Raw genomic sequence first — 27,902 nt, 5'->3', positions numbered from 1 at the left:
CCCCCTCTCTCAACCCCTCTCCCTGCAGACCCATAATAACCCCTGTATTTTCTCTCTAATTTTGTTGATTACCTATTAATGTTTTTATCATAACATTAGTTGTAACTAATTGAATTCTTGGTCTATAAAACAGAACTTTCACAATTGGTTTAAAAACAATGGTATCTGAAAACCGTGCGACTGTGCAAAAGACTGCAATTATGCCATAAAAGTGTTAAATTTATACCTATTAAAAAGAACTTTTTCAATCAGTTTAGCGTTCTAGTAACAATAGTATATAACCATGTGACTGTGCGAAGGGCTTCAAGTATGCCATAAAAGTGTGAAATTCATGCCTACATGTATAAAAACAGATCTTATTCAATTTGTTTAGTGTACTACCGTAGTATATGAGAACATGCAACTGTGCAAAGTACTTGAATTATGCCATAAAAGTGTGAAGTTGGAAGTTGATTGTCACGCCATCTGTCATCCGTATTAGAGAATGTTTACACTTTGACTCATTGTTGGACTCAGTCAAGGCATGTGTGCTGTAAAACTTTCTTGACAGATCTATTTATCTGTAACAAAGTCTTACAATCACCCTGCGACTCAGCTGAGGATTTAGCCAATCTTGATAATTGATTAAAAAAGTTTGTTTAATAATATTTACATGACCTGAATTACTTTCTTGAAGAGGACAGAAAGCCATCCTGACATGAAAATTACTTGATGCCTAAAAAAGATGCACAAATTATAACCTCAAAAAAAGAAGAAGAGAGAAGTAAATAGAAAATTCAAGAAAAAATATATTCTGAAAGTGGTTCCAAAATGTCAGTTTACTAGTTTTTTTAAGAGTAAAGTTTTACCATTAAAGGGCAATCCAACCCTTGCAATAAGTTCATTCGTATGAAAGCAGGAAAATGAGATTAACAGAATGCTGAAGTTTGAAATAAATCGGACCGATGATAAGAGAATTATGAATGTTTGAGTATGAGATAAATAAAGAAATTGTGAATCTCAAATTGGCAATTCGGTCTGGGGATTGTGGCATAGACATGGACAACTCTCCAGTCTTTCATGTAAAAACATCATTAAATTATGTTTTTCTCCCAAGTTCCTTCTCCTACTCAATTTTTGTTAGGATAGCATATTATTATAGGTCCTCTATAAAAGAGAAAATACTCTCCTGAATCATACGTTTTTTGAAATTTGTAATTTTAGTCATTTTATGTGTTGGAACAAATGTGAAAATTGTCTGCCACTGCATCGCAGAGACATTACAGATTCAGCCAATTGGAAGAGCCCATACATGTGCCTACATGTATAGTAATTGCAACTTACAAAAATGTATTTATTTCTCATTTATTTGTCTGATTTCATATCATTCAAACTTCCACTACCGCCTACCGGTAGTCTGCTTCTCTGATTTGTATACTTTCTTTCTTCTAGATAGAGTAGTTTGTTGTCAAGGTTGGATTTCCCTTTAAAGGCCTACGTGATGTACATGTATTTGTTCACCTGTATGCACTGGAGAGGAAGTCACCTTTGATTCATGATGTCATGATACCTTAACATTTGTTTTTCTATACAACATACTTGTACAAAATACAATCTAGAGTTGTAAGAAATATAAATTTTAGATGTTTGAAAGGGGTGGGGGTAGGGGGGTCATCGGGGAAAGTCTCATTTTCATTGAGAAAGAGTGACAAACTTTGTATGTGTTTGGACATGAGGCTAGGGATAATGAATCACAGAAAACCAGGGGGGCGTTTCATGAAACAATTAGTTGGTGCTTTTCACCGACTTATATAATTTTCACCGACAATTCTATTGTCACCGACTATTTTCCAGGCCTCTGATTGGTCAAATTTTGTCAGTGCTGACTAAATTGTCGGTGAAAATCGTTTTTTAAATTGATGATAATGTGTAGCTCACATTATATGTGTCAAAATATGTGCGTGTATATAGAGACAAATTAATTACATCCATCTAGGCGTCTACATTTGATATCATTTTCACCGACAATTCTATTGTCACCGACTATTTTCCAGGCCTCTGATTGGTCAAATTTAGTCAGTGCTGACTAAATTGTCGGTGAAAATGATATTAGTCAGTGAAAACCACCGACTAATTGTTTCATGAAACGCCCCCTGGACACACCTGTGGTCATAGTAACAGGTGTGACGATACATGAATGTACATATATTTGGAGCCAGAAGGGTGCTTTAACCCCTATACTTTGTCACATGGTTATAACGCCATCGTGGCTCCAAACAGACTTGTATCTTGTGTACAGTACATGTCCGTTTGCGGGAGATCTTTTAGGATTTGGTCTTTATACATGTGTAAGTGCGATTTTCTCACAGTGGAGAAGTGCTGTAAAACCGGAAGCGTTCATGCGTATGAATTTTTCAAAGATTATGATACTTGTGTGATGTATATATTTCAGATGATTATCAAACTCATAATTTGAGGATACTTTGTAATGTATCAATGACGGTGACACAAAGTTACCAAATCCCTCAGACTTCCCCCATTTTTCTACATTTTAATTTGTAGACTGCAGGGGGTTTACATGTCCCGTAAGTATAGTGCAAGTCCAGATTATTGAAGAACAATATAGATATCTAAATGTACTGTACTGTACATCTTAAAGTACTAACTAACTGAAGTGCTCTGTAAACAGAATATAAAGCTGAAGAAGGAAGAAGCTCTAATTAGTCTAATTTTGTTATCACTTAAAGCTTTGCTCAAGAGTCCTAGAAAGACCAAGGGACCATTACTGTAGTTTCCTTTGCTTTAACCTGGCTTACACTCTCATCTTTCAAGCTTTGACTGAGAATAATACATACTATAGGAAGTAGCCTAAAGTCCCAAAGTTTGTTTTGGTAACCACTTCCCCCCCCCCCCCCCCCCCAAAAAAAAAAAGAATAGAAGAAGAAGCCAGGTTTCTTTGATTTTAGTTTGTGAAGACCAAGATATAACTGTCTCTTGCGATGCTGTTATAATGGCAGGCCAGAACTTCAAGATCTATGCAGTTTGTTCTTGTATTGTTCACCTAATGTATAGTAGATTGGTGCGGTTGTCTACTGATCCATTGATAACTGTCCTAACTGATCAGGTCCACTTTACAAACAACCCTCTAATCCTCTTAACATGACCCAATTAGCTCAATACTTCGATAGTCATGGTCTTTACTTTAGTACCGTTATCTGCAGTCCTCATCTATAATGCAGCCCCCTTTTTGTTCCTTCTTAAATGCCCCCTATTTTATTCTCTTTTGTTGTCACTTCCCCCCTCCCCCACCAGGAGCCAGCTTCCTCTCTAGAGGACCATCCTTTAGAGCTCTCCTGTACTCTAGGGTCAGCCCCCTATTCATCAAGGCACTTCTTCATTCCTTGACTTTGTTGTTGAGTACAATGGGTGCGTTGCCTCAAGTGGGTGATACCTATTGTTGAGGGTTGTGTGTTCAAACCCCCTAGAGCTTGACCAAGCCAAGGGGTCCGAGGAGAGGCTTCTATTGGTCATGTTCACCCTGGGAGAACAACCTGGATTTAAAGGTAATACAAAGTTTGGTATGGGGTCATAAATTTGGTTCAAATGAACACATTGGAAGCATGTGCGATTTTACAATATTCAATGAAAGTTGTTGCGGTTGAAATTAAGTCTAAAGTGATGAAATCATACATAATAAACTCTTTATGTAGTATAGCTCCCTCTCAAGACTGATATAATAATAATAATAATATTTAATTTTTATATAGCGCTTAATACAAATGTCTCTAAGCGCTTTACAAATATACTATTACCCGGTCATTGGATTCAGTGCTTGCCCGCACACACTGTGTGCACAATCTCCACTCCCTGGGGAGCATTCCAGCCGGGGGTTACTTAAGCTTTAAAACAATGTTTCTTGACTACAATCGGCCGATTTGCTATTTCCGTTTGGAATATCAGAACTGATTTCCATGGTTGCAGCTACAATTTTTATTATTAAATTTCTCGAAAGCAGAAGTGTTTTAGGGGCTAATTTTTCTAGGGCTTATAATACATCCACATGGGCATCCAAATAAATCAAAGTTTTAAAGGCCCACTGCACTACTAGTAGCTACTTGCACCCTCTATATAACAAACAATGCCTAATCGGTGACTATTGGTCCCCCATGATCCTCTTTTTCTTATGTTAACTGAGAGCTGAGTTGATGAGATAACCACCTGACCAGTGACCTAGCAGAGCGGTCTAATCCCTCCTGTAAACTACGGCAGATAAGCTTTAAAGAATTACTATCCATGCAATTTTCAAAATGTTCCAAAACTTTGCATAACCAAAGTTTTAAGTCCAAAGAACAGATAACCGAATTGTTCAGTTAATTAAACCCATCTTCTGAATTTGCTCTATAGTCTAGCCTTAACATTTACTTGAGGAACACTGCATATTGATTATTTGTGTATTTCAGCAGTTTCAAAATAGAAAGACTATCTTCCACAGCAGGGAACCAGCCATCAAATCATATATACTTATACATATACATGTACATCTACATATACCTGTAGTCAAGAACTTTCAAATAACATGTGTTGCATACTACAAATCAATTTTGTTTAATCTGTTTGTGGTTTTAAACATTCAACCTAGATTTAATTTAACTAAAATGTTAATTATTATGTTTATAATAAAATTGTATTGTGTATTCTATAATTTCCTATAAATTAAAAAAGTTACATCTTTCCTGTTTTGTTAAAGTTCCAAACAACAACATCAACACCAATGACAGCAGCAACTACAACATCAGCAGCAGCAATGGCAACCAGAGAAATGCATAAAAGTTTTACTTTATAGAAAGTAAAATGGATTGTACACTTTAATTGTTTGATTATTGTCAGTTTACAGTAACATTAGCCCAAGAAATTCAAGCTATAAAATAAAAAGCATATCACTGAGTTTAATAGTGTAGTATTAGTTCACCAGTTTTTAGTCCAACCAAACTTATGCTGCTTATCCTGCTATTCACAGTGGTATTGATTAAGCAATTTGATATTGATTATCACTAACATCAATCCTTTTATCAAGACTAATCCATTCATCATTAAAACCAGCATCATTTAGAAAATGATGTTAATGATTGTTTGTGGTTTATAATGCCTTTGTGAAAGTAGACTGAAAGCTGATGTGCCTAATTAGTAGTATTCCCTCTCAAAAGTTTCAAAAGCAAACAGATATGAATGGGTATTTGTTAGTATGCTGGTACTTAATGTTACATCTCTGTTCATGAAGGTATTAATGTTTCCACTTTCCAGGATACACATTGTGGCCCAAATTCACAAAGGAGGTTTGTCGACAAACCTCCTTTTGTTATTTACAAACCAGGTTTGTAAAAAATGTGTCAAAACGCGTCATATGACGTACATAAACCTCGGTTTGTCGACCAACCTCCTTTGTGAATTCGGGCCTGTATGTTTCCTTTTCTGTAGTCCTAGTTTTGGCACCAATATTCACATACATGTAAAGATGAAATGATGCCTTTGAACGGGCGCTGCATGGAGGCATACAGTACATGAATGTACATGTAGATAAAGGGCACCTAGATAGTAGACAACATGAACAAATATAAATGGCACAGATCATTTTAATGTAGAAGTCATTTGAAGAAATGATTGTGAATGTTATCCTTAATACCATGTGCTATTGATGAGGCAATTTGATATATTATTGATTTACAAGTTACAGCGTGTCCACACACAAAAGAATTTATCCCGAAACTCTATAACGAAACGTCGTATAAAGAATCATCGTATAAATTCCAGGGTGTACACACACAAGAAAATTATCACGAAACTCTACAGCGAAAGTCGTATAGGTGCGCAGTTTGCTACTGCGGTCATGGAATGGAAGCGAAAATGAGAGGTCATATCTCCTTTCGTGCACGATCCGACGTTAAGCCTCGCCCAGTTAGACTAGTTACGTCCACACACAAAATTTCTGTGATTAGGCGCGATTCTTTATTGAGTTCTAGTTCGAAACAATGCCCAAACCTGCGTTTCGTTATACGACGTATCGCTAGTGAGCGTCCACACACACAATTTCATCGTAAAACTATCGCTAAACGGTATCACTATCGCGAAACGGTATAACTAATCACGCCTAATCACAGAAAATGTTGCGTGTGGACAGGGGGTACATTATATGTCTATGGTTGTATCTTCTTTCATAAAGACCTATTCATTGCCCATTTAACGTTTAATGATAATGATAACATTCTGTTCTTTCAATGTAGTCATTGTAGAAATTGCTATTGTTGATTTTGAAAGCTGTCCGTTTGATTGCACTTCAATAGCTGATATTGAAGTGCAATTAAACGGATAGATGGAGACTGTGGATCGGGAGCTAGCGGATGGGGGTGGGGGGGGGGGGGGAGCTGACGGGAAATGAAATATCATATTATGAGACATTTTAATTTATGACGCATGTTAAATGTAGGCAATAGGAAATTGAGGGGCATATGCACACTATAAATAGTTATCCATATTTATGTACATAGTTTTCTATTGTTAATGTTATATTGTATTTTCTATCATTTGTATTTTCATTGTCAAAAAAGCCAATGGAAGCAAATTTCTATGTAATGTTTGCATGCATGGACCAATAAAATAATCTTGAATCTTGAATCTTGAATCTTGAATGTATAGTGCATATCACTTGTTTTTGTATTTAATTTTATAGAATCAAAGAAATAGCGAAGTAAACAATTTATTGTATGACCACATGTACAGTATAAGGAGCAGTTCGATTTGTTATCTGCAAGATAGCAAATATGTTACAAAAAACACTTAGGTACGTGTTTATAAGAATAACAAAGATTATTGTGATGGTAGGAAGTCTTAAAGGGAAAGTCCACCCTGAAATTAAGTTAGTTTTAATAGGAGTAGAAAAATGAGAGAAACAAGTCAGTGAAAGTTTGAGCAAATTCCGATTAAAAATAAGGAAGTTAGGATTTTTGAAGTTGTGATCAATCAAACACAAATTGGCAACTCTATGACGTATCATGCGAGCTCAACTTCCATTTGCTCAGTACTAAAAAAATCTAAAATTTTTATTTTCCCTCAAGAAAAATTTCAACCATACATGCACCCTAAATATAATAATTGCAAATATGTTTCTATACTCCCCCTGCAAGGAACAAATATATATTCCGTCATCAATAACGAAGAAAACATGATTTTATGGAATATTATGCACAAAGCAAATGAAGGAGAGCTCGTATAATAAGTCACAGAGTTGCCAATTTGTATTTGATTGATCACAACTTCAATAATTCATAACTTTCTTATTTTCATTCAGAATTTGCTCAAACTTTCACTCACCTGATTTTCTTATTATTCTGCCTCTATCGAAACAAACTTATTTTGGGGGTGGACTTTCCCTTTAAGTTACTGTACATGTATTACACATGATGTGTAATATGCATTATTTTAAACATTCTAATATGATAGGACATAATATGAAGTTGCTGTAATTTATACTGGTATTTTTTTTCCTCATTATGTTAATGGGTATTCACAGTATAAATGGCTTTCTGGGAAATCAGTCAACTCCTGTTATTTATGAAGGGGGGGGGGGGGGGGGGAGAAAAACAGATGTAGGATTGCATTATATGTGCATGTATGCAAAACACAAGTAAACATGCCCCTGTGCCTTGGCTAAATTGTTCATCATATGAAACAGTTCATGGAGCTCTCTGTGTTTCTTTGGTTGGCCCATCTTACTCAAAGATTTCATATTTGAGGAATGTACTGCCTTTAATCAGAATACTACATTCCAAATATTGTTACTGTTAATATCATTCTTTTAATCCCTTCACGAATGCAATGTATCACACAAAAGCAGGAAATGAAAAAAATAGAATAAAGCCCTGAGTCTACCAGTGTACATTGTACATCAATAACTAGAGCAATATTGAAATCAGATCAGGCAAAAAATGAAACTGTTTACAATTTGTGAACGCTTATTATCCACGCCTCATTACATCTATCATTTTGTGTGCAATGCGGGAGGCGGTGTGTTGATCAGTGTCTCAGCTTGTATCATATCATGCGTAACATCTCTCTAGAGGTATACTCACACACAGGTCAGTTGCAGATAGAAAAGGGGATTTGTATTTTTGATAAATAGATTTATTATATCCTATTTGAAAGGTATACTGTTTCATTCTGTTGGGGTGGGGTAGTTGTAGGATTGGAATATTCTTAATGTAACCTGTTCCATGATAGATAACTCATCATACACCACTGTTACTTCAAATTATCAGAAACATTTATATACATGTAAATTTGGTCAGTGATGTATCCCAGCAAGTGGAAGGAGGGGGGGGGGGGGTAACAGGGGCTACAATGTTTGTCCTCCCCCTCAGCCATTACGTTGCTGTTCTTTGAATATTTACACCCACTCATAAATATATTGAGTCTTGAAGAAGACTAATTGAAACTGTAACACCTGTTAGCAATTACGGTATTAAAAGGTCATGTACATGTACAGCGCTACAGGTGTACAGATCATCTTTACTATGAATTACGGGTGGATTGCGGGAGTGTCATGTTAAATATCATCATAAGTGAAATACATGTAGAGTGCTTCAGTTTTGTTTCATTCCCTAGCTAGAATGCTTTTTAAATATCTTCTGCTTCCTCATTTGTTTTTATCCTTGTGATTATAGCGGCATTTTGCCAAAGTTTGGAAGATTAGGTCATTATGTGGGTGGAGGTTCTAGTCATCTTCTCTCATCCCCCCCCCCAATCCCTTTCGCTGCTCCTCCTTTTATATGCCTCTCAGTCAGGGACGAGTTGAGGCCAAGCCAGGACAGTGGCATACATGTAGCATGGTTCCAGACTTCCAATCATTTTTTTTTTGGGGGGGGGGGGCAGAGGGGGAGGGGGGGGGGGATGGTTACTGTAGGGGAAGAATATGAATTGTACTTCTGAGAGGGGGAACTACAGTACATTATGTAATTATCTTTTTTTCACATTTTGTTCCTCTCACTTTACATTTTTTTTAAACTAGACAGGCAAATGATTTTGATACACTGTACCTAACACTCGACTGGTCTGATAACTTCTTTTTTCCGCTAAGGGCAATCGATACTTCTCACAAAAATATCCCATACACGTATGAAAAAGAAAAAGCATTTGCCATCATTCACACTGGTATAGAAGGCCTACACGTACATGTATTTGAAAGTGAACAAGTATTATATATGGAAATACTGTCGACTGCAACCTCTGTACATCATTGCAAAGACTCGGTAAGGTATTTTTTTCCCATTAATATACATTGAATTGTTGTGATTGATAATGATAAGTAAACATTGCCGCGTTATGACTGTCTGTATAGAGGTCAAAGTGAGGAAATTCTACCATCACTTTTGCTTGAATGAATAAGTTGTATTCCATTTATTTCACACAGGTCCATTATCATCATCACATTATCAGATTGAATATCAATAGCTCGTGTCAGGGACCAGGTTTCTGTTTGCAGGGGTGGTAGAAGAAATGATAAAAATGCCATGCATTGTTCGTCCACCAGTTCAAGTAGAAGCGTTTGCTTATGCATATTATTCCAAAGCCCACTTAGTGATACAGGGATCTGTCAATATGTATGAAACAGCAAACATGAGAAATATTATGTTTGATTAAGCTGGCTTATTGTACAGGAGTGGTTCATATCTCTTACATGAACCTGATTTTACGCTAGCTTGCATGGATTTGATATTCAACCATTGCCAATTGATTAGTTTGTGAATGGTAGTTGTTCGATGGATGGAAGATGGTTTGGATTGAGCTCCATAGCCCTTGGGAATCCTGATTTTATCAGCTCATTTATACATCAGAAATGCACTTATTTGCCTAAAGCACCTGAGCATATGTGCCTTGAAAGAGCTTGATAAGCTGAAGTGAACGTGTGATATGTTTCATGTGCTATACATCTGTCTGCGTTCTGGTAGAGGATTAAGAGGAATTATCAGTCTAGACATCGTTAGCAACATACAGTATTGCAATTGCTGTTAAGCCTCGTGCAGTTCTGTTTTAATAGTTTTGATGACGAGTCTTCTAGGTTTTGCACCATTTCAGAAGCTGAGCTTTAATTAGTAATGTATATTTTTCAGTGAAAGTTCTGTTTTGAAGATACAGTGTCATGTGGTTTGGTTCTGTTTTCAATTTGATCAGTTGATAAATACGCAGCCTACGTGTATACCCTGCTTTGCTTTCTGAATGTTTATTGGAACAAATTTATTGTCTTTTTGTGGACTAAAATCTCCTGGATATGGAGTGGCAGTACAAATGAAATGCCTCACCAGGTGATGCACATCTGTATGTGCTGTAGCTGTGATTACAATGATTTTTGTTTCTTTATGATTTCTTTCTTCCTCATGAGGTGATTCCTGAAGACCAGTTCTCATTCCCTACTTCTTGCTTATGTAACGTGGTTAGTTTTTGCCTCTGTTAACTTGATTCCACCCTGGTTACACGCACCTTAGCGGCATTAATTGCCTCCCACACAAAAGATCTGTGAAGTGTGAACAGTCTCAAATTGTGAAAGACACCACCTTTGAATGTGACACCCCTCGCACAAGAAACCCCGGCTACATGACAGATCCAGGGAAACTTTGCACTTTGAAACATTGGTAAATATGATCTTTGGGGATTACAATTGAATGCTATTAAATTGATAGAAATTGACAATGAAAGCAAATTCCGTCATTATAACCCACTTCTGTTTATTGCTGAATGTGCTCATTCTATCAATGTTATTTGGTGTAGGAGACACGTTCATTTATTGCAGACTGCAGACTAGCAGACATCTCCTGGAATTTTATTGGAATAGTTATGCTAATATTGGATTTTTGCATGTTGTTCTTCTGTGTAGAGTATTGTTTGCTCTTGCAGTGTATGCTCTTATTAAAAAAAACTTTGTTAAAAGTAACAGTGTACAACATGTGTCTGTACTCGAGGTACTAGCTACTTTTTTCGAGGTGAATTATGGATGGCATATTGAGTGGTTTTTAATTCTCAGCACCCTGGTTCTAAATAGGCAACTTGGACTTGAACTGGATTTGTCTCTGGTGACTGTGCATGGAAATAAAAGTCAACGAGGCTGAAAAGAAGACTTTCAATCACCCCAAGAGCAGAAGAATTTCTGAACCAACTGTTGTATCAAGTTTTAGTGGTTTATGATTCAACGGTTAAAGTTCATGTTCCATCATGGCTTAACTTGATCCACAGTTAACTGCTTTGTGGCCCATATCATCATCGTAGGCGTACAGCAGTACCTCCTCGTTCCTATTTCTGAGGAATGTGCCTAACTGCACTGGAATTTGAGGGGTACATATGCAGTTGTGATCAGAATTTTGGGGTAATAAGAGGGTGTTTCTCTGCCTGGGAACATGCAGTTTAGATGGACAACACTTTACGGAATAGGACGATAGTTTCCCGCCTTCTGGTTTTAGAAAGCAGCATCTGCTGGGAGGATTTATCTAGGAAATGTTGACTGATATTTCTGATGTGAGTGAATGACTACATGGAAGCTGTAAGTTAGGAATCGTTGCAAGACTGTACCTGTAGCTAGAGGGTCGGACTGGTAACATCTCCTGAAGGTTTCATTGAAGGACATGAGCTGTACAGCATGTTCCTTGAACAGTGATCTTCGTCTACTTGTGAGCTAGCTTGAGAATGTTTTCAGCTAAGGAATCGTTAGCTTTAGATTTGTGAGGAGTATCATCACTCATGGAACAGAATGACCTAATGTAAGGCACTACAAGTCTTCAAAGATTGACAATTTTGGATCTCGTTGCTTTTGAAGTGTTTAGATGCATCCAGGAAAAGCCCTTCATCATTTTGTTTCAGTTGTAAAGATGTGCATCCTATTGAATTGAGGCGTGCCCTTTGAATTTACATCAGACGTTTGGGTCATATATTCTCTCTATGTTTTTCTCAGTTTGAAGGAGGAATCAATACTGTTTACTTAAATGAGGACAGCTAATAATCGACAAGCCCTTGCAAACGACAGTAGCTGGGAGCAGTATCTTCTTGAAATAAAAGGATTTCATGCAACAAGTGACATCATCAATAGATGTCGACGACCTGGAGAGTGGGAGAGCGGGAGAGCAAATGGAACAATTAGTTCTATCAATTCAGTTCTGGTCCAGTGCAATTGTTCCCCCTCACGTATCTTCCATTCTCAATTGAAATGTATCTGTTATTGTGTTTTATCACGAGAACAATGAAACACAACGTCAGATGTCCATATATTTGTTAATGTGTCAGGGTATTTGCTGTGATGCACTATACTTTGTTGCTTGCAGAAGTCGAGAACGTGGCATACTTAGTGCTGTCTGCTGTCCTCGTGTTCAACACATGACCTTTTTCTAGTGGTGAATCTTCTGACTTTGGAAGTTGGGATGATAGAGAAGTTCATCTCAACCTGGATTTAATCAAAGCAGGCATTTATTATACGGATCATTCAGTTCGTTCAACTCAGTCATTCAGGAAAACCTAACTTTTATCCCTCATCAGTGTGGGATATAGATTACAAAGTATCTGCTCAATGTTAGATGATGAATGTTTAAGAACCTGATGGCAAGAGGCCAAAATCTCTTGAAAAGTTTCAAGATTTGATCCAGAAGTAGGCTCAGGGAAAGCATCAAGAGTTTTGAGGTTTCACTTTTAGCATCATAGAGTGCATACCTGGTGCAGGTGTATTCCGGTGTTTCCGAATCCACAAGCGGAAAATCCAAATCTGTGACGCATGTTTGTTACATTTTCAGGACGAGTATAAGTATCACATCGGGTACACAGAAAAACAAAACTTGTGACGCCTGTTTGATATATCTTGCGGTAAAATAAAAATATGTGATATGATTGTCATATTTTGAGGAGAAATAAGCAAGTCGTACAGTAGGTACGCAGAAAATCACAATTAGTGATTTGCTTGTTACATTTTTTTGTAGGAATAAGCTTCTCATCTATATGTGTGCAATCCATGCTTCTAGGATACAGTGCAAAGGTTTCGAGGATCAGCGTGGATTGAAGAACTGAAGAACTGCATAATGTCTAGTGGGAAAGTTTAAGATTGTCTGCATAAAGACTGCAATTGTCTAATTAAAAGTTTTAATCTTGACTAGATTGAGAGCTTAAACGACATTGAGATGTCTGTAAAGATGGATTATTTGACATTGAACGTGAAGGCGTTGATCACGTCCCCTCAGTTTATGAGGAAGGTCTACAATACGCCAAAGATTGTCATCAATAATCAGGTAAGAATATAAATCAATCAATCAATCATAAAACATATCCTTTTGGAGCCAGAAGGGTGTTACCCCCTTATGATTATGATTTTTTGCTACCAAAATGTGCTCTGGAGACAAAAGGGCATTAACTTATATTATTTCATAGAGTTAATGCCTTTCTGGCTCCAGGCAGATGTATTCTTCACATAATTATAATTGCTGTGCCAATGTAAAAGTGACTACATGTATGATGCAGATGGGACCTATATACTCTATATTCTGCCTGACTATCAGATAACTTTATGAATTCACTTGTTTGTTCCTTTCTGTAGCTTTGTTACTGTTCTCTAGCTTTCCCCAGTATAGCAGTAGTTTTTACACAAGCACAACCTGAATCTGCCTAATTTGGATTTAACAAAAAGTTATTCATATTTTACTCTATTTATCTGGTGTCTACTTTAGAAAGACAGACTATAAATTCACACTTGTTGTTGTTGTTGTTTATAGGCGTTTGTCATTCATAAGTGAATATTTACGCCTCTTCTCTTGAATAGGATTTGTTTTCCCTTTAAAATTAGATTTACTTTTTAAAATATAACATTGAATTCAGAGAGTAGTTTTTTTCTTCAAAACTCTGAATGAAAATGCATTGGACTGAACCTGGATTAAGAAGGATAATCTGATCTCAACCATCCCTTTGCTCACCCATTTTGGGTTACTTAAAATTCTAAACTTGACCTAAGACAGTGGATAATATGGTCCTTGCTTAACCTTTAGAGCTCATTCAGATATGAGGTGCTAATAAGCGCTGCCTGAAAACCAATGCGTTTTTTTTACATGTTGAAAATAAATGGCAACTTTGCGCAACAAATTATAAGCTCCTACATGGATTCAAGCTTTGTGTTGTAAGACACAGAAATGTGAAGTGTTACGTCATTATAAACAAAACACAACATGGCGGTTATCTGCATCATATCAGAACACAGCGGCGTTTACTGAGAGAATTGAAAGGGGAGAAGTAGGGTGGGGGGGGGGGTGGTTGGGGGGCTGGGCAGGAGTGTGATAGTCTGGAAGCTGTGTGACTGAAGGGAGGATGTTCTGACTCATGATGAGATATTGACTACCTGGACTGAGATCAAGATCAAAGCACAGTAGCACACCTGTGTGTATTTTAAGCATAGAGTCAGTGATCAAGTCTTTTGTTTCTAGCATACCGGTTAGGTGCTTTGACATTATTCACATGCAGATTGCTACTCACAGAAATATTGAATGCAGATATTGGTAGCTCAGTGATTTCTCTGTCCCATGACAAACTTCTTTCATCTGTAGGAATTCACTAATTAACTTTCAAAAGTGATGGATCAGCTCGGTGGGGCTATGATTTGAAATAGTTTTCATAGGTAATTACATCGTGATTTGTAAAGTACTACGACCTTACACGATGGGTGTAGTTGCCTAGTTGGCCAAATTCCTCCAGTACCATATATGGAATAAAATCCCAGCTTTGCTATAAAGGTGACGTATATATCTCCAATGATTGATTACTTTATACAGTGTATAGAAGTATACTTGTTTTATCTGTTCATTTTCTAAAGCTAAAGCCAATTGATAGCTCTTTCACTTTGGCAAAGTTTCCCTAAAGTATAAAAGGAGTGATGATTCTCTTCTTATTTCTAGGTAATGAACACATCACAAAGTGAGTCAGTTTTTATTGCCCCTTGTCAGTGGTTTTTTGATCCATAGGGGGCTTTTTATTCTTCTCAGAAGCCATTGGTTAGGGGCCAAGAAGTGTGAAGAGATAGTCAGGGATGACACATATCATTGATTATCCATAGAGTAAATGCACTATTGACATTTTACCCTTATTTGTAGATACTTGAGTTTAGAACTTTATCTTATTTTGATACTTTTGGTGAATGTGTGTGGTTTGTGGGTTACATGACGAACAGTTGTGATTTTGATTAACATTGGGGCAATTCCACGGTAACGGAAGGACACTCAGACAAGATTTTTGAACTTCAGGTTCATACTAAAAGAACTGTTTTATTAGTATAAGATGTGAAACAGTACAGATATAATACCTATATAAGTGCCTTTAATTCTCCCCAAAAAAATTGTCATTATAGTTAAGTAGTTTAAGAATGTGCATATTAATTATCTCGGTAACGGAAGGACATAAAAATGGACATGGTTTTTCCAGTTAATTAGTGTTTATCCAAACTTTGTGAAGTTGATGAAGCTTTCCACTTGACTGAAACACATTTTGTTCCCCATAGTTTAATACATACTAATAAAACATTTCTTTTAGTATGAACCTGAAGTTCAAAAATCTTGTCTGAGTGTCCTTCCGTTACCGTGGAATTGCCCCTTGGATTAATAATTTGCAGGTTTCGTCATTACGATAAGCCCCAGTAATAGTAATATCTACAAAGGAACACAGTGAACTTGATTTCTCTTGACAATTCTTCAGTTTATCAACTGGTTCATTTGTAACTTTTCACATTGCAAATCACCCACAAAATTTCATCTTTTGGAGAAATATATGTTTGTCTTTTCTTTTGGTTTCAATGTCATTTTATTAACAATCGTGATTATTAACAAAGCAAGTAATAGTACATACACTTGTATAGATACTACAAAAAAAGTATATAAAAGTAGAATAGAGAAAAAATCCAGGTCATGTTTTAATATTAACAATTAATGGAGGGCTAATACTTCATATTATTCATAATGGAATACATGATACATAATGTACACAGTACTAACAGACACGTTTAACATGTCATCTGTTTGGGGTCACAAGGACGTTTTAAAACTTGATATCAAAGTACAGGTAATATAGATCAATGTCATTGTGGCTCCAAACAGACGATGCTACATAAATACGAAATGGATATTTAGAATTCAGAAACAAGTGACTTATGTGTAACATCATAGAGAAAACAAATGAATTGAGCTGTTGGAACAAGTATGGATGATGATTTTAGAGTAATTGTCCTTTTATATGAATTTCAAAGAGTCTAAAATTATACTTCTTTGCTGTTGATGAGTAGCTTACTAAATAATCCCATCAATGTTAGGCAATTATAATATTGATAATAACAACAACATGCATGCCATTTTGTATGAAATGTTTGTAGAATGTTACCTTGATGGATATTGACCAAGCATAATTGGACTTCTTTGTATTCCCTAATTGGATTAGGATGTGAAAGAAGATGTGGAAAAAGTATATGACAATAGCTGCACTTACACTGCAAGAGAAGTACATTGATTTTCTCACATTTCAGTGTTATATTGGCAGTTCAATTCAAGTTAATTCAGTTTATTTCGCAATATAAAAATTGAATATAAAAATCAAAGAATACAAGTAAAAACTGCAAATTTTAACTATATTCATAAAAGTTATATGCAGGGCTTTCCATGAAGGTTGCAAAAACCTGTAAAGTGGAATCGCCCAATGCTAGCAATATAACAACAAAAACATGGCGTGAAACCGAAGTTGAAAAATGCTCTTGTGGAGTATGGGTTTTTAAAACTAAGCAGAGATTGAACTGATCTTTGCAGTGTAAATACCCGCTCTCGAAACATCGGTGAACAATTCTAGTTTTTCTTCACGTGACTCTCCTTGCTTCTATGCAATCGCAGGCAGAGCAGCGATAAGTCGTGCATGGGCACTACTCGTCCAAAAAATTGTATTCCTATACAAAAAAAGTCATGTACGTGAGAACAAAAGTTATTTTATTCCTTTGTGACAGTTATATAAACCAATTAATCTGATAAACAAATGCATATTTTATAAAATGATCATTTGCTAAGTTTGCATTAGAATGAAAGTGACATGAAACTCTCCATTACTAGTCTTTGAAATAATCATTATATTATACAGGCCTGATAATTACCCGATTTTTAATTTTTTTTCCCTGATTTCTTCCTGATTTTTTTTTTCTTCCCAATTTTATCCTTATTTTCCTGATTATCCCCTTCTTTTCTCAATTTTTCTTAAAATTTTATTACTCAAAGGGGGGGGGGGGAATGTTGTTAGATGCCAGTTTCCCTCCCCCCCCCCCCGATCCTCTCTTTTTTTTTTTACTCAAGGGGGGGGGGGGGCGTGGTTGAGGGGGGGGGGGAATTTTTTCTTTTTTTTTAGTGCTCACTATCACCCCTGATTATTATATGTCTCAAATTAATACATTTTCAAAATCACAGTTTTTAGAATTATAGGATTTGTCATTGAACTATAAATTTAATTTTTAAACTTTTATCAAACTCTACAAGTCAGCTTTAAACAGTGTTTAAATGTCAGTGTTCCATCTATTGAAGTGCTGTATGTAAGGCATTCGAATGTGTGCAATAACGTGTCATTCCAGAGTAGAAAACTCCTTCAAATTAGAGAGTTAACAACTGAAGGTCATTTGTATTATACAGACGGACAGACAGACAGACAGAGAGCATCATCATCATCACGGGCTATGATAGGATCATCATGGCTTGAATATTTGTGAGATGAAATGGGTGACGTTGTAGCAGGCAGCTGACAACTCATTTCCTGATGGGAATTTCAAATCCCAAATACAGATACATGTAGTTTGCTTGATAGCATCATCAGGCCTGTTCTCATTAGCCTATTATAAGTTTTCAAAATACTGATCCGTAGAAATTAGCCTGATCATCATTGGCTTGGGTTAATTAGCAGTGGAGACAGATATAGTGGGCTATTAAACCCTTGTGCATGGTGTTTAGTGAAGTTTAAGCTCTTTTCTCGAGCAATCTTGAGTTTCTTCACACACAAAAATGCCTGTTTGGCCAATTTGTGGGATTATAATAGCTGATGAGAATGTGCTCGGACTATATGTTATGAAGCTCAAGATTATCCCTCAAGCGATTGGGATTGCTTAACTCAGACTAATGGAAACAACACTTCAACTGTTTTTTTTTGTCAAGAAGGACTGATCATTGTTCTTAACTCAAGCTCATGGTTGTTTGGGCTAATGGAACTGCACCTACATGTACATGTACATGTATGATTATAGCAGTGTCTGAAAAAGGTCATACTTGTAAGTTACCAGCAATCGTTGAAACAAAAATTGTAATATTAGCTCTGTATTGTATTCTAGTCAGAGTTAGTGATATTAAAAAAGGCAAATGGAAATTGCAATACTATGACTTGTAATTAATGCATCAAATAACAAGAACACTCCTTGTATTTTATACAGATTTGCAAAGATTTATGTGTCAAAATGATTAAATCACAACTGATGCAACACATTTTTTTTTGCTGTGAAAATGGCTGTCGTTACCAATTCAACGAGTTTATGTCGCAAAAGTCTCTGATTCTACACTACAGTCATTTTATTGCTACGTTTTTGTTAGAAATTCTTGGTCTAATAACAAAAAGGACCTGTATGCCTTAAAATATAAGACTAGTATTTTGTACTACCTGTACATGAGCAATGATTCAGAAAGATCTAAATAGACAGTTTCACATTTACTGTCAAAATAGAGTTGCAATAGGCCATTCTCGTAATGTAACCAATTTAAAGATACTATGTTCCTTTTGCAGCCAACCTCAAATTCTGTAGAACTTTGCAGGAATTATGAATATGTCATGTATGTCCTATCTGTGAAATTTAAACGTTAGCAGTGTCATGATATTCAAATTATGCAAGGAAACCCGTTTACTTGCTAGACTTCACTGTCAGACACTTTTGTCAGTATTGAGTGACTGACTGGCTTTTTCTTCTTCTTTGGTAATAACATACATATAATGAGCTGTAAAGGATTTGTCTACATCAATAACCCACTTCTTGTAATGGCCAAAATTAAACTGATTGAATCTTTGCGCAGCATAAAACGTACGACCATGCGGCACAATGGTCTGAACATCAAGACTATTACTTTTGGGCTCTATAGCCCTAAAGTCGATTTGACAACTAATAGTCGTTATTTTCCCACTTGAAGACATTTTCAAGCCCCACCTTTTTTAGGGAAGTTCTAAATTAGTATTATCTTTCAAATGCAGTTGGAATTTAACTTTTTCATTTTTTTGGCCTGCAAATGGGACATAGTACCTTTAACATCAATTCTTACATTCACCTAATATGAATGATTGCATTTTAAAATTCAGAATGCAAATTGCATATTACGTGTTGCTACATTGTAGGTAGGATAAGCCATAATGATTGATACATTTATTCGCAACGTGTGAATAAAATGATTGATATCGAGGCACTTGTGTATAAATTTGGTTTCATTATGAAAATGGCTGTTTCACAATCTGTATTTGTACATGTATGTATTCTTGTGCAGGCAAGTCCTTAGCTCTCACAATTCACAATGTTACAATCATTTTGGAATGTTAATCTTTCTCAACCTTCACTTTTCAATGTACATGTACACATGCAGTTTGAGGCTAATACCAGAGAAGTGTTATCATTCTCAGGCTTTACCTATAGCCAGGAAGAGCTGTTATGCAGTCAGACAGTGCAAACACTCACTGCCCAACCTCTTCCAGAAATAAACTAATTAAAGAAAACAACAAAAAAACAGCTCCACTGGAATTATGTATGAAGTATGGGTGCCATTGAGGTATTTATATTTCCCTGGTGTATGTTACAGCCGCATAATAGGCCAGCTATAACCAAATAATACCACATGTGCAGCCAAGCTTGAACCCCTATTGTGCTTCAAAAGTGAAAAGAGAGAAAGAGGCCGCTGAGGGGACTGCCTAGCTGCGGCCAGTGAGCATTTTGATCCAGTGCGGCGAGTTCACTTGGTACATACTGGTGAATTTTAGTTGTGTTTTTGTTGACGTTACGTGCAGGACGTCTGTTAACTTGGCTCTAGCTTGAGGAAGAAGAAATGTAGGACTATTTGTCATATCGCTGCTACGTACGTGCTTCAAGGATTGATACAGTTTCTTTGGAGGTTCGGGGTCAGGGATAGGAATCTGATTTTATTTCCTGGAGACATTATTGCAGTCACCCATCGGTGTGTTTCTCTCGTGTGATTATATTTGTGAATTTTGATGATAATAGGTGAGTACCAATATTGATACAGTCATGATTTGATTTTGTAAGGGTGTACAGAGCAGTCATGCTTCTAATTGCTCTTGATAATCTTCAAAAGAACTTGCAGTAGCAACTTACAGCAATCAAATGCAAGTTGATTCTTGAAATGTTATCATTGCTTTGATAAAACAACTTTATTTATAGTTAAATTTTGACAACCTTCACAAAAAAATGTAGAGCACATGCTCAGTTCATGGCTCTTTGGTTTAGTTCTGGCTGGTAAAGATGTTAATTGTAAAATGAGACGAATCAAACCATTTCCTAGTTTCCAAAGAAATGTAAACATTTGCATTTTCTTTTTATGAGCAGAAATGGAAGTTGTCAGAAGATATTGTGAACAGTGTACGTGTACATGTACAAAAATATTTGCATAATTTAATTTGTTGTATTGTTTATTTTGATGTGGTGTCCTAGCTTTGCGAGTAATTTCAATTTTTTGTGGACAAATTCAGAATATGTTACAAGACTGTTTTGCTCAGTGTTTCAGGGTTGTCTGTTATGCTTGTGTTGTCCTCATTTTTAAAACTCTGTGCATTTAAAACAAATCAAATAGAGAGCTTAATTGTGGATAAGGACTGATAAATTGTTAAAACCATCAACATTTGTGGTCTTGAAACTTTCGCAAATTTTGAGAGTATTTGAGATTTGCAAAGGTTTCATGCCATGGAACGATTAATTCAAATTTATTATGACACCAAATTGGGAAATTCATAGTTTCTTGCCACAAAAATGGCCATCAACTATTTTCTAAAGTTTCATATCACAAATGTTTGCAGTTATACAGTATTATAAAGTGAAGCATCTTCATTTTTCTTCAAATATCCTAAAGCTTTGTAATTTAAATTTCAGAAAAGACCTGTGTATAGTAACATGTACATGTATGTGTAGGATATCATAAAAATGATGGTGAAATAAGGTTCTGTGCATAACTGAATGAAGGAATGTGATATAGGAAATGATTGTACCGGTAGTCTTTAGTATTATCTTCCTTCCTGAGCCAGTGATAATGATCTTTAGGATTGGTCAAATCAGGTCACAGTCAGTCTCTCTCTCTCTCTCACTCTCTAATTTCCCTCTTTTACCATCTCTCTCTACCCCCCCCCCCTTTCTCCCTCCCCCCTCTCTCTCTCTCTCTCTCTCTCTCTCTCTCTCTTTCTCTCTCTCTTTTTTCTCTCCCTCTTTTTTCTCTCCCTCTTTTTTCTCTCCCTCTTTTTTCTCTCCCTCTAAGGATACAAGTTACATTTGAAGCCAAACCTGTTCCCTTTTTGTTTTTCATTCTAGAAATATTGTTTTATGACGTTGTCATCTAAAAATATATACAATATTCTATCTAGAGCTAGAGTAATTGTAACTTGGTATTGAAGCTACATGCTAATTTTATGTCTTGAAGTTCATAACCTGGGTGTTGTTTCACAAAACCGTTTAAAGTACAAGCTCACCGACATGCCATTGAAATGTGTATTAGATTTAATACACACAATTCAAAGCGCTGTTCTGCAAATTTGTACTTATCACTGTTCTGTGAAACGCTGCCCTAAAGACTTGATATTATAATTGACTATGAATACTCATCAGCACAAGATTTTGACAAGAGATTTTGCAGGACTTGAGTCTCCTATACCAGAGTACATGTTCCTGATTTTGTGTAACTCTATAGACTGCTAAGTCTGATCGCATGTACAGTGTATGATTATTAGAATACATGTAGAACTACAGTATACAGTCTCATTTTCAATTTATTTGGCATCAATTGACGATAGTGATATCTGTCAAAGTAACAGGTTGTAATTGATTACCCTGTGATGATAATAAGCCTGTTCTAGTTATTGGGTTCATGAATCGACATCGAAATAAAGAGAGAGAGAAAAAAAGACAAACAAAGGTTATGTTATGTTGAGGTTTTGATATAAGTGACATATTTTCAAAGAATCAGGGATATGCTGAACCCTATGAACCTTTAATATGTTTTATTTCTTGGACAGAAATGATTTGATTTGACAGCTTTTCCATTTCCTGCTGCTGCTGTGGGAATGGCCAATGATAAGGTCAGGGTTCCTGACTATAAACCTCATTTCATTTATGAATCAACATTTCACAAGAAACTAACTGTATACATACCGTAAATGTGTATCGATGAACAGGCTAATACCCCTTTCTAACTGGCCTGATTTTCATCGGATGCATCCGGACGCATCCAATGAAACGGCCAGTATGAATGCTACAGAGGAGAAAAAGGCGATTAAATAGCCGATGAAAAGAAGAGAAATAGGCGATTAAATTCTCATTCTATCGGTATGACACCAATGAAACAGCCACTGTGAAAGTGTTTGGGAGAAAACAGCGATTAAAATGGTCTAATGTCGCAGTGTACATGTACGCACGCTTTATCGTAACCAGCTGTGTTTGTTCACAAGGTCCGCGGTTCAAGTCCCACCGCGGCACTAATGTCCTTTGGCAAGACATTGATCTACATTTGCCACTCTCCACCCAGGTGTTAAATGGGTACCCGGTAGGATGCGAAAGCTAATGTGCTTAGATTAGCAAGTGTGCGCTTGTAAAAATGACGCCTGGCTGGAATGCGCATACATTGTGTGCGGGTAAGCCTTGAATCCGATGATTGGGGTAATAGTATATATATCTGTAAGGTGCTTTGATAGGGCCCTCCTGAAAAAGCGCCATATAAGAAATAGTTATTATTATTATTATTATCTCCGTAGTGACATTATTAAAGATATTGATAATTTTTTTCAAGAAATGAATCTTTTATATTATTAATGAAATGATTATATTTTCAAGGAATGAATCCTTTAAATTATTAAAGGAATGAAAACATGTAATTAAATTGTTATATTTACAAGGAGTGAATCCTTTAAAATATTAAAGGAATGAATATATGTACTTAAATTTTGAAGTGTGCAGGCTCTGGCAATTGAAGTCTTATTTTCTGACCATTAAATTCATTATTTGAACATGATTGTGCACAAAAACATTATTTGATCAATCAACATTCAAATGAAATTGATTAAGGCAGTACTACTATGTTGAAGGAGTATTCATAATGTTTATCAGAATAATAATTTGAAGGTCAACTGATGGTAATTTGCCACCTTTTTATCAGATGTCAATAAGTTTAATCAAGATAAATCTAATAATACAATCTGAACAATAACTGAAATGGATATGACGTATTGTTTAATGATCATAATTTAAATGTTAATCTAGTGTTGTCTTTACACCTCATCAAGGTCTTATCTTCTTTCCTGTGGTGGAGGATTGTGGTTAATTTTAATTGGGTCAAATGAGGTCAATGAGAGTACTTTGGGAAGTAATCCTGAAAATTATCAGTTTGTGTAAATAAAATTTGAGGACAGGGAAGTTGAGAAATCACTTGTTTCATTCACCAACTCAGTGTGGTTGTCCTCAGATCGATTGTCGTATGCTTTTTACAGTCACTGTTCCTCCTAGACTTTTATTCTTGCTTTTTGAACCCAGAGTTTAATACTTCAGTGTATTAAATACGTGGGAATGAATATTTTTGATAAAAGTGTATTGAATTATTCTACATGAGCAGCCATATGTACGGCACTATCGTCACCCCATATTTTCTCTGTTTCATGTCAAAGTTTCATGATGTAATGGCTATGATATGCATGGTCATGGACTCATGGCCCAACAGTTGTTTGTGAAATTACAACAACGTGTCCTTGTGTAATTTCACATTTGTGACAGAACAAGATAGTAATCATCATTCTTGTATGATGTCATTATTGTCTTAGATCCAACGTCCATTGTCATTCATAGAATGAAATAAGCCCAACCTAGCTGTTTTGGGTTACATGTATATCCCCTCCCATTGACTCATTTACTGAGCAAACTCCTTAATCTTCAATGGTTTCCTTATTTACCACCAATCATTGAAGATCATCAAGCATGTTTCCATATAACGGTTTGTTGACAGTAGCTAGGTTCACACGGCAGTTGGTTAACTGCAACTTTAGGTTGTGGTTTTAAAGTTTCAAAGTTATCTTGTCTTCAGGGAATGTGTAGACACACTTGTGGTTAGGAAACTTAAGTTTACTTGAAGTCATAAACCAAAAACAATCTTAAGGTTTATAACTACGAGCAGTGGAGGATCCTCAATTAAAATTATGTGCCGTTTGGAACTTTGGATGAAGTTAACATTGATGTTATGCCAGCTTGTAGTAAAAATGACTGCTTACCCGGCTTGCAGTTTAAAATGTTTGATACTCATTGTTTCGGTCAAGCACGTTTCCATATAACGGTTTGATAACAGTAGCTAAGTTCACACGGCAGTCCCACATGAACCCTCATCATCGGTAATGGATTATTGTATATAACTTTGAGGTTTCGCAAACTTAAGTTTAAAACTACGACTGTCTCGTGTGAACGTATCTAGTGTTGAGTCAGTGGACCCCATTAGATTTCCATTTGTCCTGTATGTGAACTTGTAAGGATGAGAAGGTAGTACTTACGGTGCCAAAAAGTTTGCTTTGAGTGGAACGCAAATACTGCTTATATGGCGCAGTGGTTTCTTTCAGTGTTTGAATGACTATATTTGCTGTACTTCATTTATAGCCAAGAACTCCTCATGTGTAGAGGTTGTCCCTGTCAAGCAAATCGAACTGCTTGCTTGCACTAGGGTGACTGGCATTTCCCTGTGATTGTTTTGGTACAATTAAGGTTTGTAAGTATTCTGACTTATATATTTGCTGTTGTGGTCCAGAGGGTATTGCATATCCTTAAGATTAAGAATTTCCCATTTAACTGGAATTCCCCCACACCACCGAAAATGCTTGTGGTGACTAGTTGTGTTAGTCATTTTTAATTCATTTCAAATCAATCTGATACTTGGTACTTGATGGACGTACATGTAATGTGAATGATGCATTAATTTTGTGGTGATACATCATTTTTATGCCTTAATGTCGCCATATGATCATCTGTTATAGCGCTTAGAGACTTTGGTGGTGGTAAGCGCTTTATAAGTAACGTTTTGTATTATTATTATTTAGCCTGCTAGCTTGATTCCAGTGAGTTAAGTACTATGTTCTTTCAAAATATTTGCCCTGTTAGATATGTCTCCTTGCATCAAGTTGTTCAAGTGATACAAACAGATTTACCGATTCAGTAGCCTTTTGTATTGATTTGTAATTCTGTTTTTTTCTTACAGGAGTTGAACCTCTCGGGTAGCCGGAACTCGTTACAAGGATCAGATTTAGGTTCTCCCGGTTACCATCTTGGACCGCAGTTATCCCCAAGAGGTTACGTAGACTCTGACCTGACTCTCCGGCCACGGAGTATGAAAGTAAGTCCTCCTTTCTTTCATATACCGTATGTTACTTCCTCAAGATAAGTCTGAAACACAGAGTCATTAAAAAAAAAATTATCCTGCTCAAAGCCTCACTCACACATGACGTGGTAACCTGGCTAAGAAAGAAAAAAATCTGGTTGAAATGAAATGACACAAACAATGTACAATTCATATTTCTCTATATAATATCACACATCTGAAGTGATCATGGGTAACGGTTTTTGTTGCATGCAGATACATGTACCTGATTTATTTGTTTACAGTGTTTTAGCTGAACGAGACTTAAAGAATTCAAGGTTTTATACTATTGAAATTTTGATGTGGTCAGGAAGATTGAAATAGTTCATTTAATTTGTACTGAATTGAAAATACACATAAAATAAATGTCCACATAACAAAAGAGGTAATTACAAAGGAAGTGAACATATATATATATATGAGTGTTTTTTTCTTCAAAGTTTCAAAGTGTCAGAAATAATGATCTTCTCCAACACTTTCTTTTTAAGATTTGAAGGCACAGTGGCGGATATGAATGATTATTTTTTTTGCAATTCTTCTTGTTCTTCTAGACAAAGCGTGGAGGGAGCCTAGGTGAACCTTCTCTCAGACCTGCTAGCGTGGCTGTTATGTCCAGCGGTGGACCGTTGTCCGCCGGGCATCGTCTATCTAAGAGCAACTCATCGACCAGTCTGAACTCTGTGTCTGATTGTATGGAGACACAGATCGTGAACCAGGAGGAGATCCTCCAGCTCACGCGGGATGTCCGTAACTTCTCGGAGGCACTCAACCAACTCAAGAGTGTCTTCAACCAAGATGGGGGAGGTAAGCAACAACTTTGGTTTTATAAATAAACTTTGGTTTTGTGTTTGAGGACTTGATGCTAATCGGGAGTTTTGGGGAGTGTTTCACAAAGACTATGGTTGCGTTTATCTAGCAAATTTTTGGCTAGAATCAGGTTTCTCAAACGTCTTTCAGGCAAATTTAGAAGTAGATAAACGCAAAGCCTTTTTCAAACGTCTTTAGATATGGGCATATCTAAAGACGCAAAAAGGCGCGTTTTGAATGTGACATACAGCCAGAATCACGTTTCTGAGAGATCGATAAACACAAAGCTGTTTTGAACCTCACATACAAATATGACCACCCAGGTGTTGTGTACAAGCATACGTGTGAAGTTGACCTCCGAGAAACTGTCTGCTTCCCGGGTCAAAACAGCTGGGCAGACACAAGGCCTTTATTTTGAATCGTGAAGGGTCGATAAACGCGACATCCCGCAAATCACGATCGTATAGTGGGGTACAATAGTGGGGTTCGATAGTGGGGTACGATATGTACATATCTAGTGGCAAGCCTAGATAAACGCGCTCTAAGATAGAATTTAAAGGTAAAGATCAGTTCTGGTCGTGCGATTGCATTGTGAAAGAAACGTTGTGGAATCGATCGGAAAAGGTTGATCCTCTAGCATATAAGTAATGGGTGTATACTGCAAGGTTCTGGAATCATCAAAATGATAAGAAATTTGGACAAGTGGTAAAGTTGGTAAAGTTACCAGAAAGATAATAGTTAATAGAAAGATACATGTAGCTCTAGTCATCCCAACTGCATGTTGTGCGATCAGAAACTTTCCATTGGTGAATTCGCTGCCGTTGTTGTTGTTGTTTTGTTTGCACAAGGTCAATTACATACGTGCTTCCAGAACTCAAAATTTCTTCTGTTAGAAATTACTCTTGATCAGTGGCGTACCTGGGGTACTCCGTCAGGGGGGGCAAGCGACCGAAACAAACAAAAAAGGCGATGCTAATTTTCACTTCTGGCGAGCGAGCGAGCAAAAAAAAATCTTTTGTGGAGCCCCACAGAATACCCCCCCCTATTTTTTTGTATATCTTTGACTATGTATGTATGACACAAGTATATTTCTAGCCCCCATATAGTCCCTCCTCTTAGTTAATTAGGTACCCCCTCCTGCGAGAGTGGCCTCACCCACAACTAACCTAAACACACCAGCTGGGATACCAGGAGTGGCTTCTCACTTTGTTTTGCCATGCATCCTAGTCAACACTTTTCTTATTTTGTCTTCCTTTAATAGGTAAGAAAGAATCTTTTATTATTCAATTGTGTTATATTCTTGTTCTCCATAATATGTGTATTTCTAAACTATTATAGCTTCACTATTCATATATCTTGTATTACTGTGTAAAAAGAGATATTAATGATCTTTGCCAATGACTTGTTGGATTATAT

At 36.4% G+C, this 27,902-nt stretch overlaps 1 protein-coding gene across 2 annotated transcripts in view; it reads left to right on the top strand.

The window, feature by feature from the left end:
• The first annotated feature begins 13,177 nt into the window (after nucleotides 1-13,177).
• LOC100892472 (rho GTPase-activating protein 29) overlaps nucleotides 13,178-27,902 on the top strand; it is a 67,434-nt gene continuing 52,709 nt past the window's right edge. The window contains exons 1-3 of one of the 2 annotated variants that reach the window (XM_030995671.1): nucleotides 13,178-13,286; nucleotides 25,521-25,655; nucleotides 26,231-26,483. In XM_030995671.1, the coding sequence (XP_030851531.1) occupies nucleotides 13,179-13,286; nucleotides 25,521-25,655; nucleotides 26,231-26,483 (496 nt within the window). In that variant the 5' untranslated portion in view covers nucleotide 13,178. Of the gene's footprint in view, nucleotides 13,287-19,957; nucleotides 20,297-25,520; nucleotides 25,656-26,230; nucleotides 26,485-27,902 lie in introns of those variants that run through there. The other variant, XM_030995672.1, reaches the window with a different exon arrangement.

Source organism: Strongylocentrotus purpuratus, unplaced genomic scaffold (genome assembly GCF_000002235.5).
Source record: "Strongylocentrotus purpuratus isolate Spur 01 unplaced genomic scaffold, Spur_5.0 spur5_scaffold_3, whole genome shotgun sequence".
NCBI lineage: Eukaryota > Metazoa > Echinodermata > Echinoidea > Camarodonta > Strongylocentrotidae > Strongylocentrotus > Strongylocentrotus purpuratus.
The sequence above is the reverse complement of the archived record's forward strand: the minus strand, read 5'-3'. Positions and strand labels throughout refer to the sequence as shown.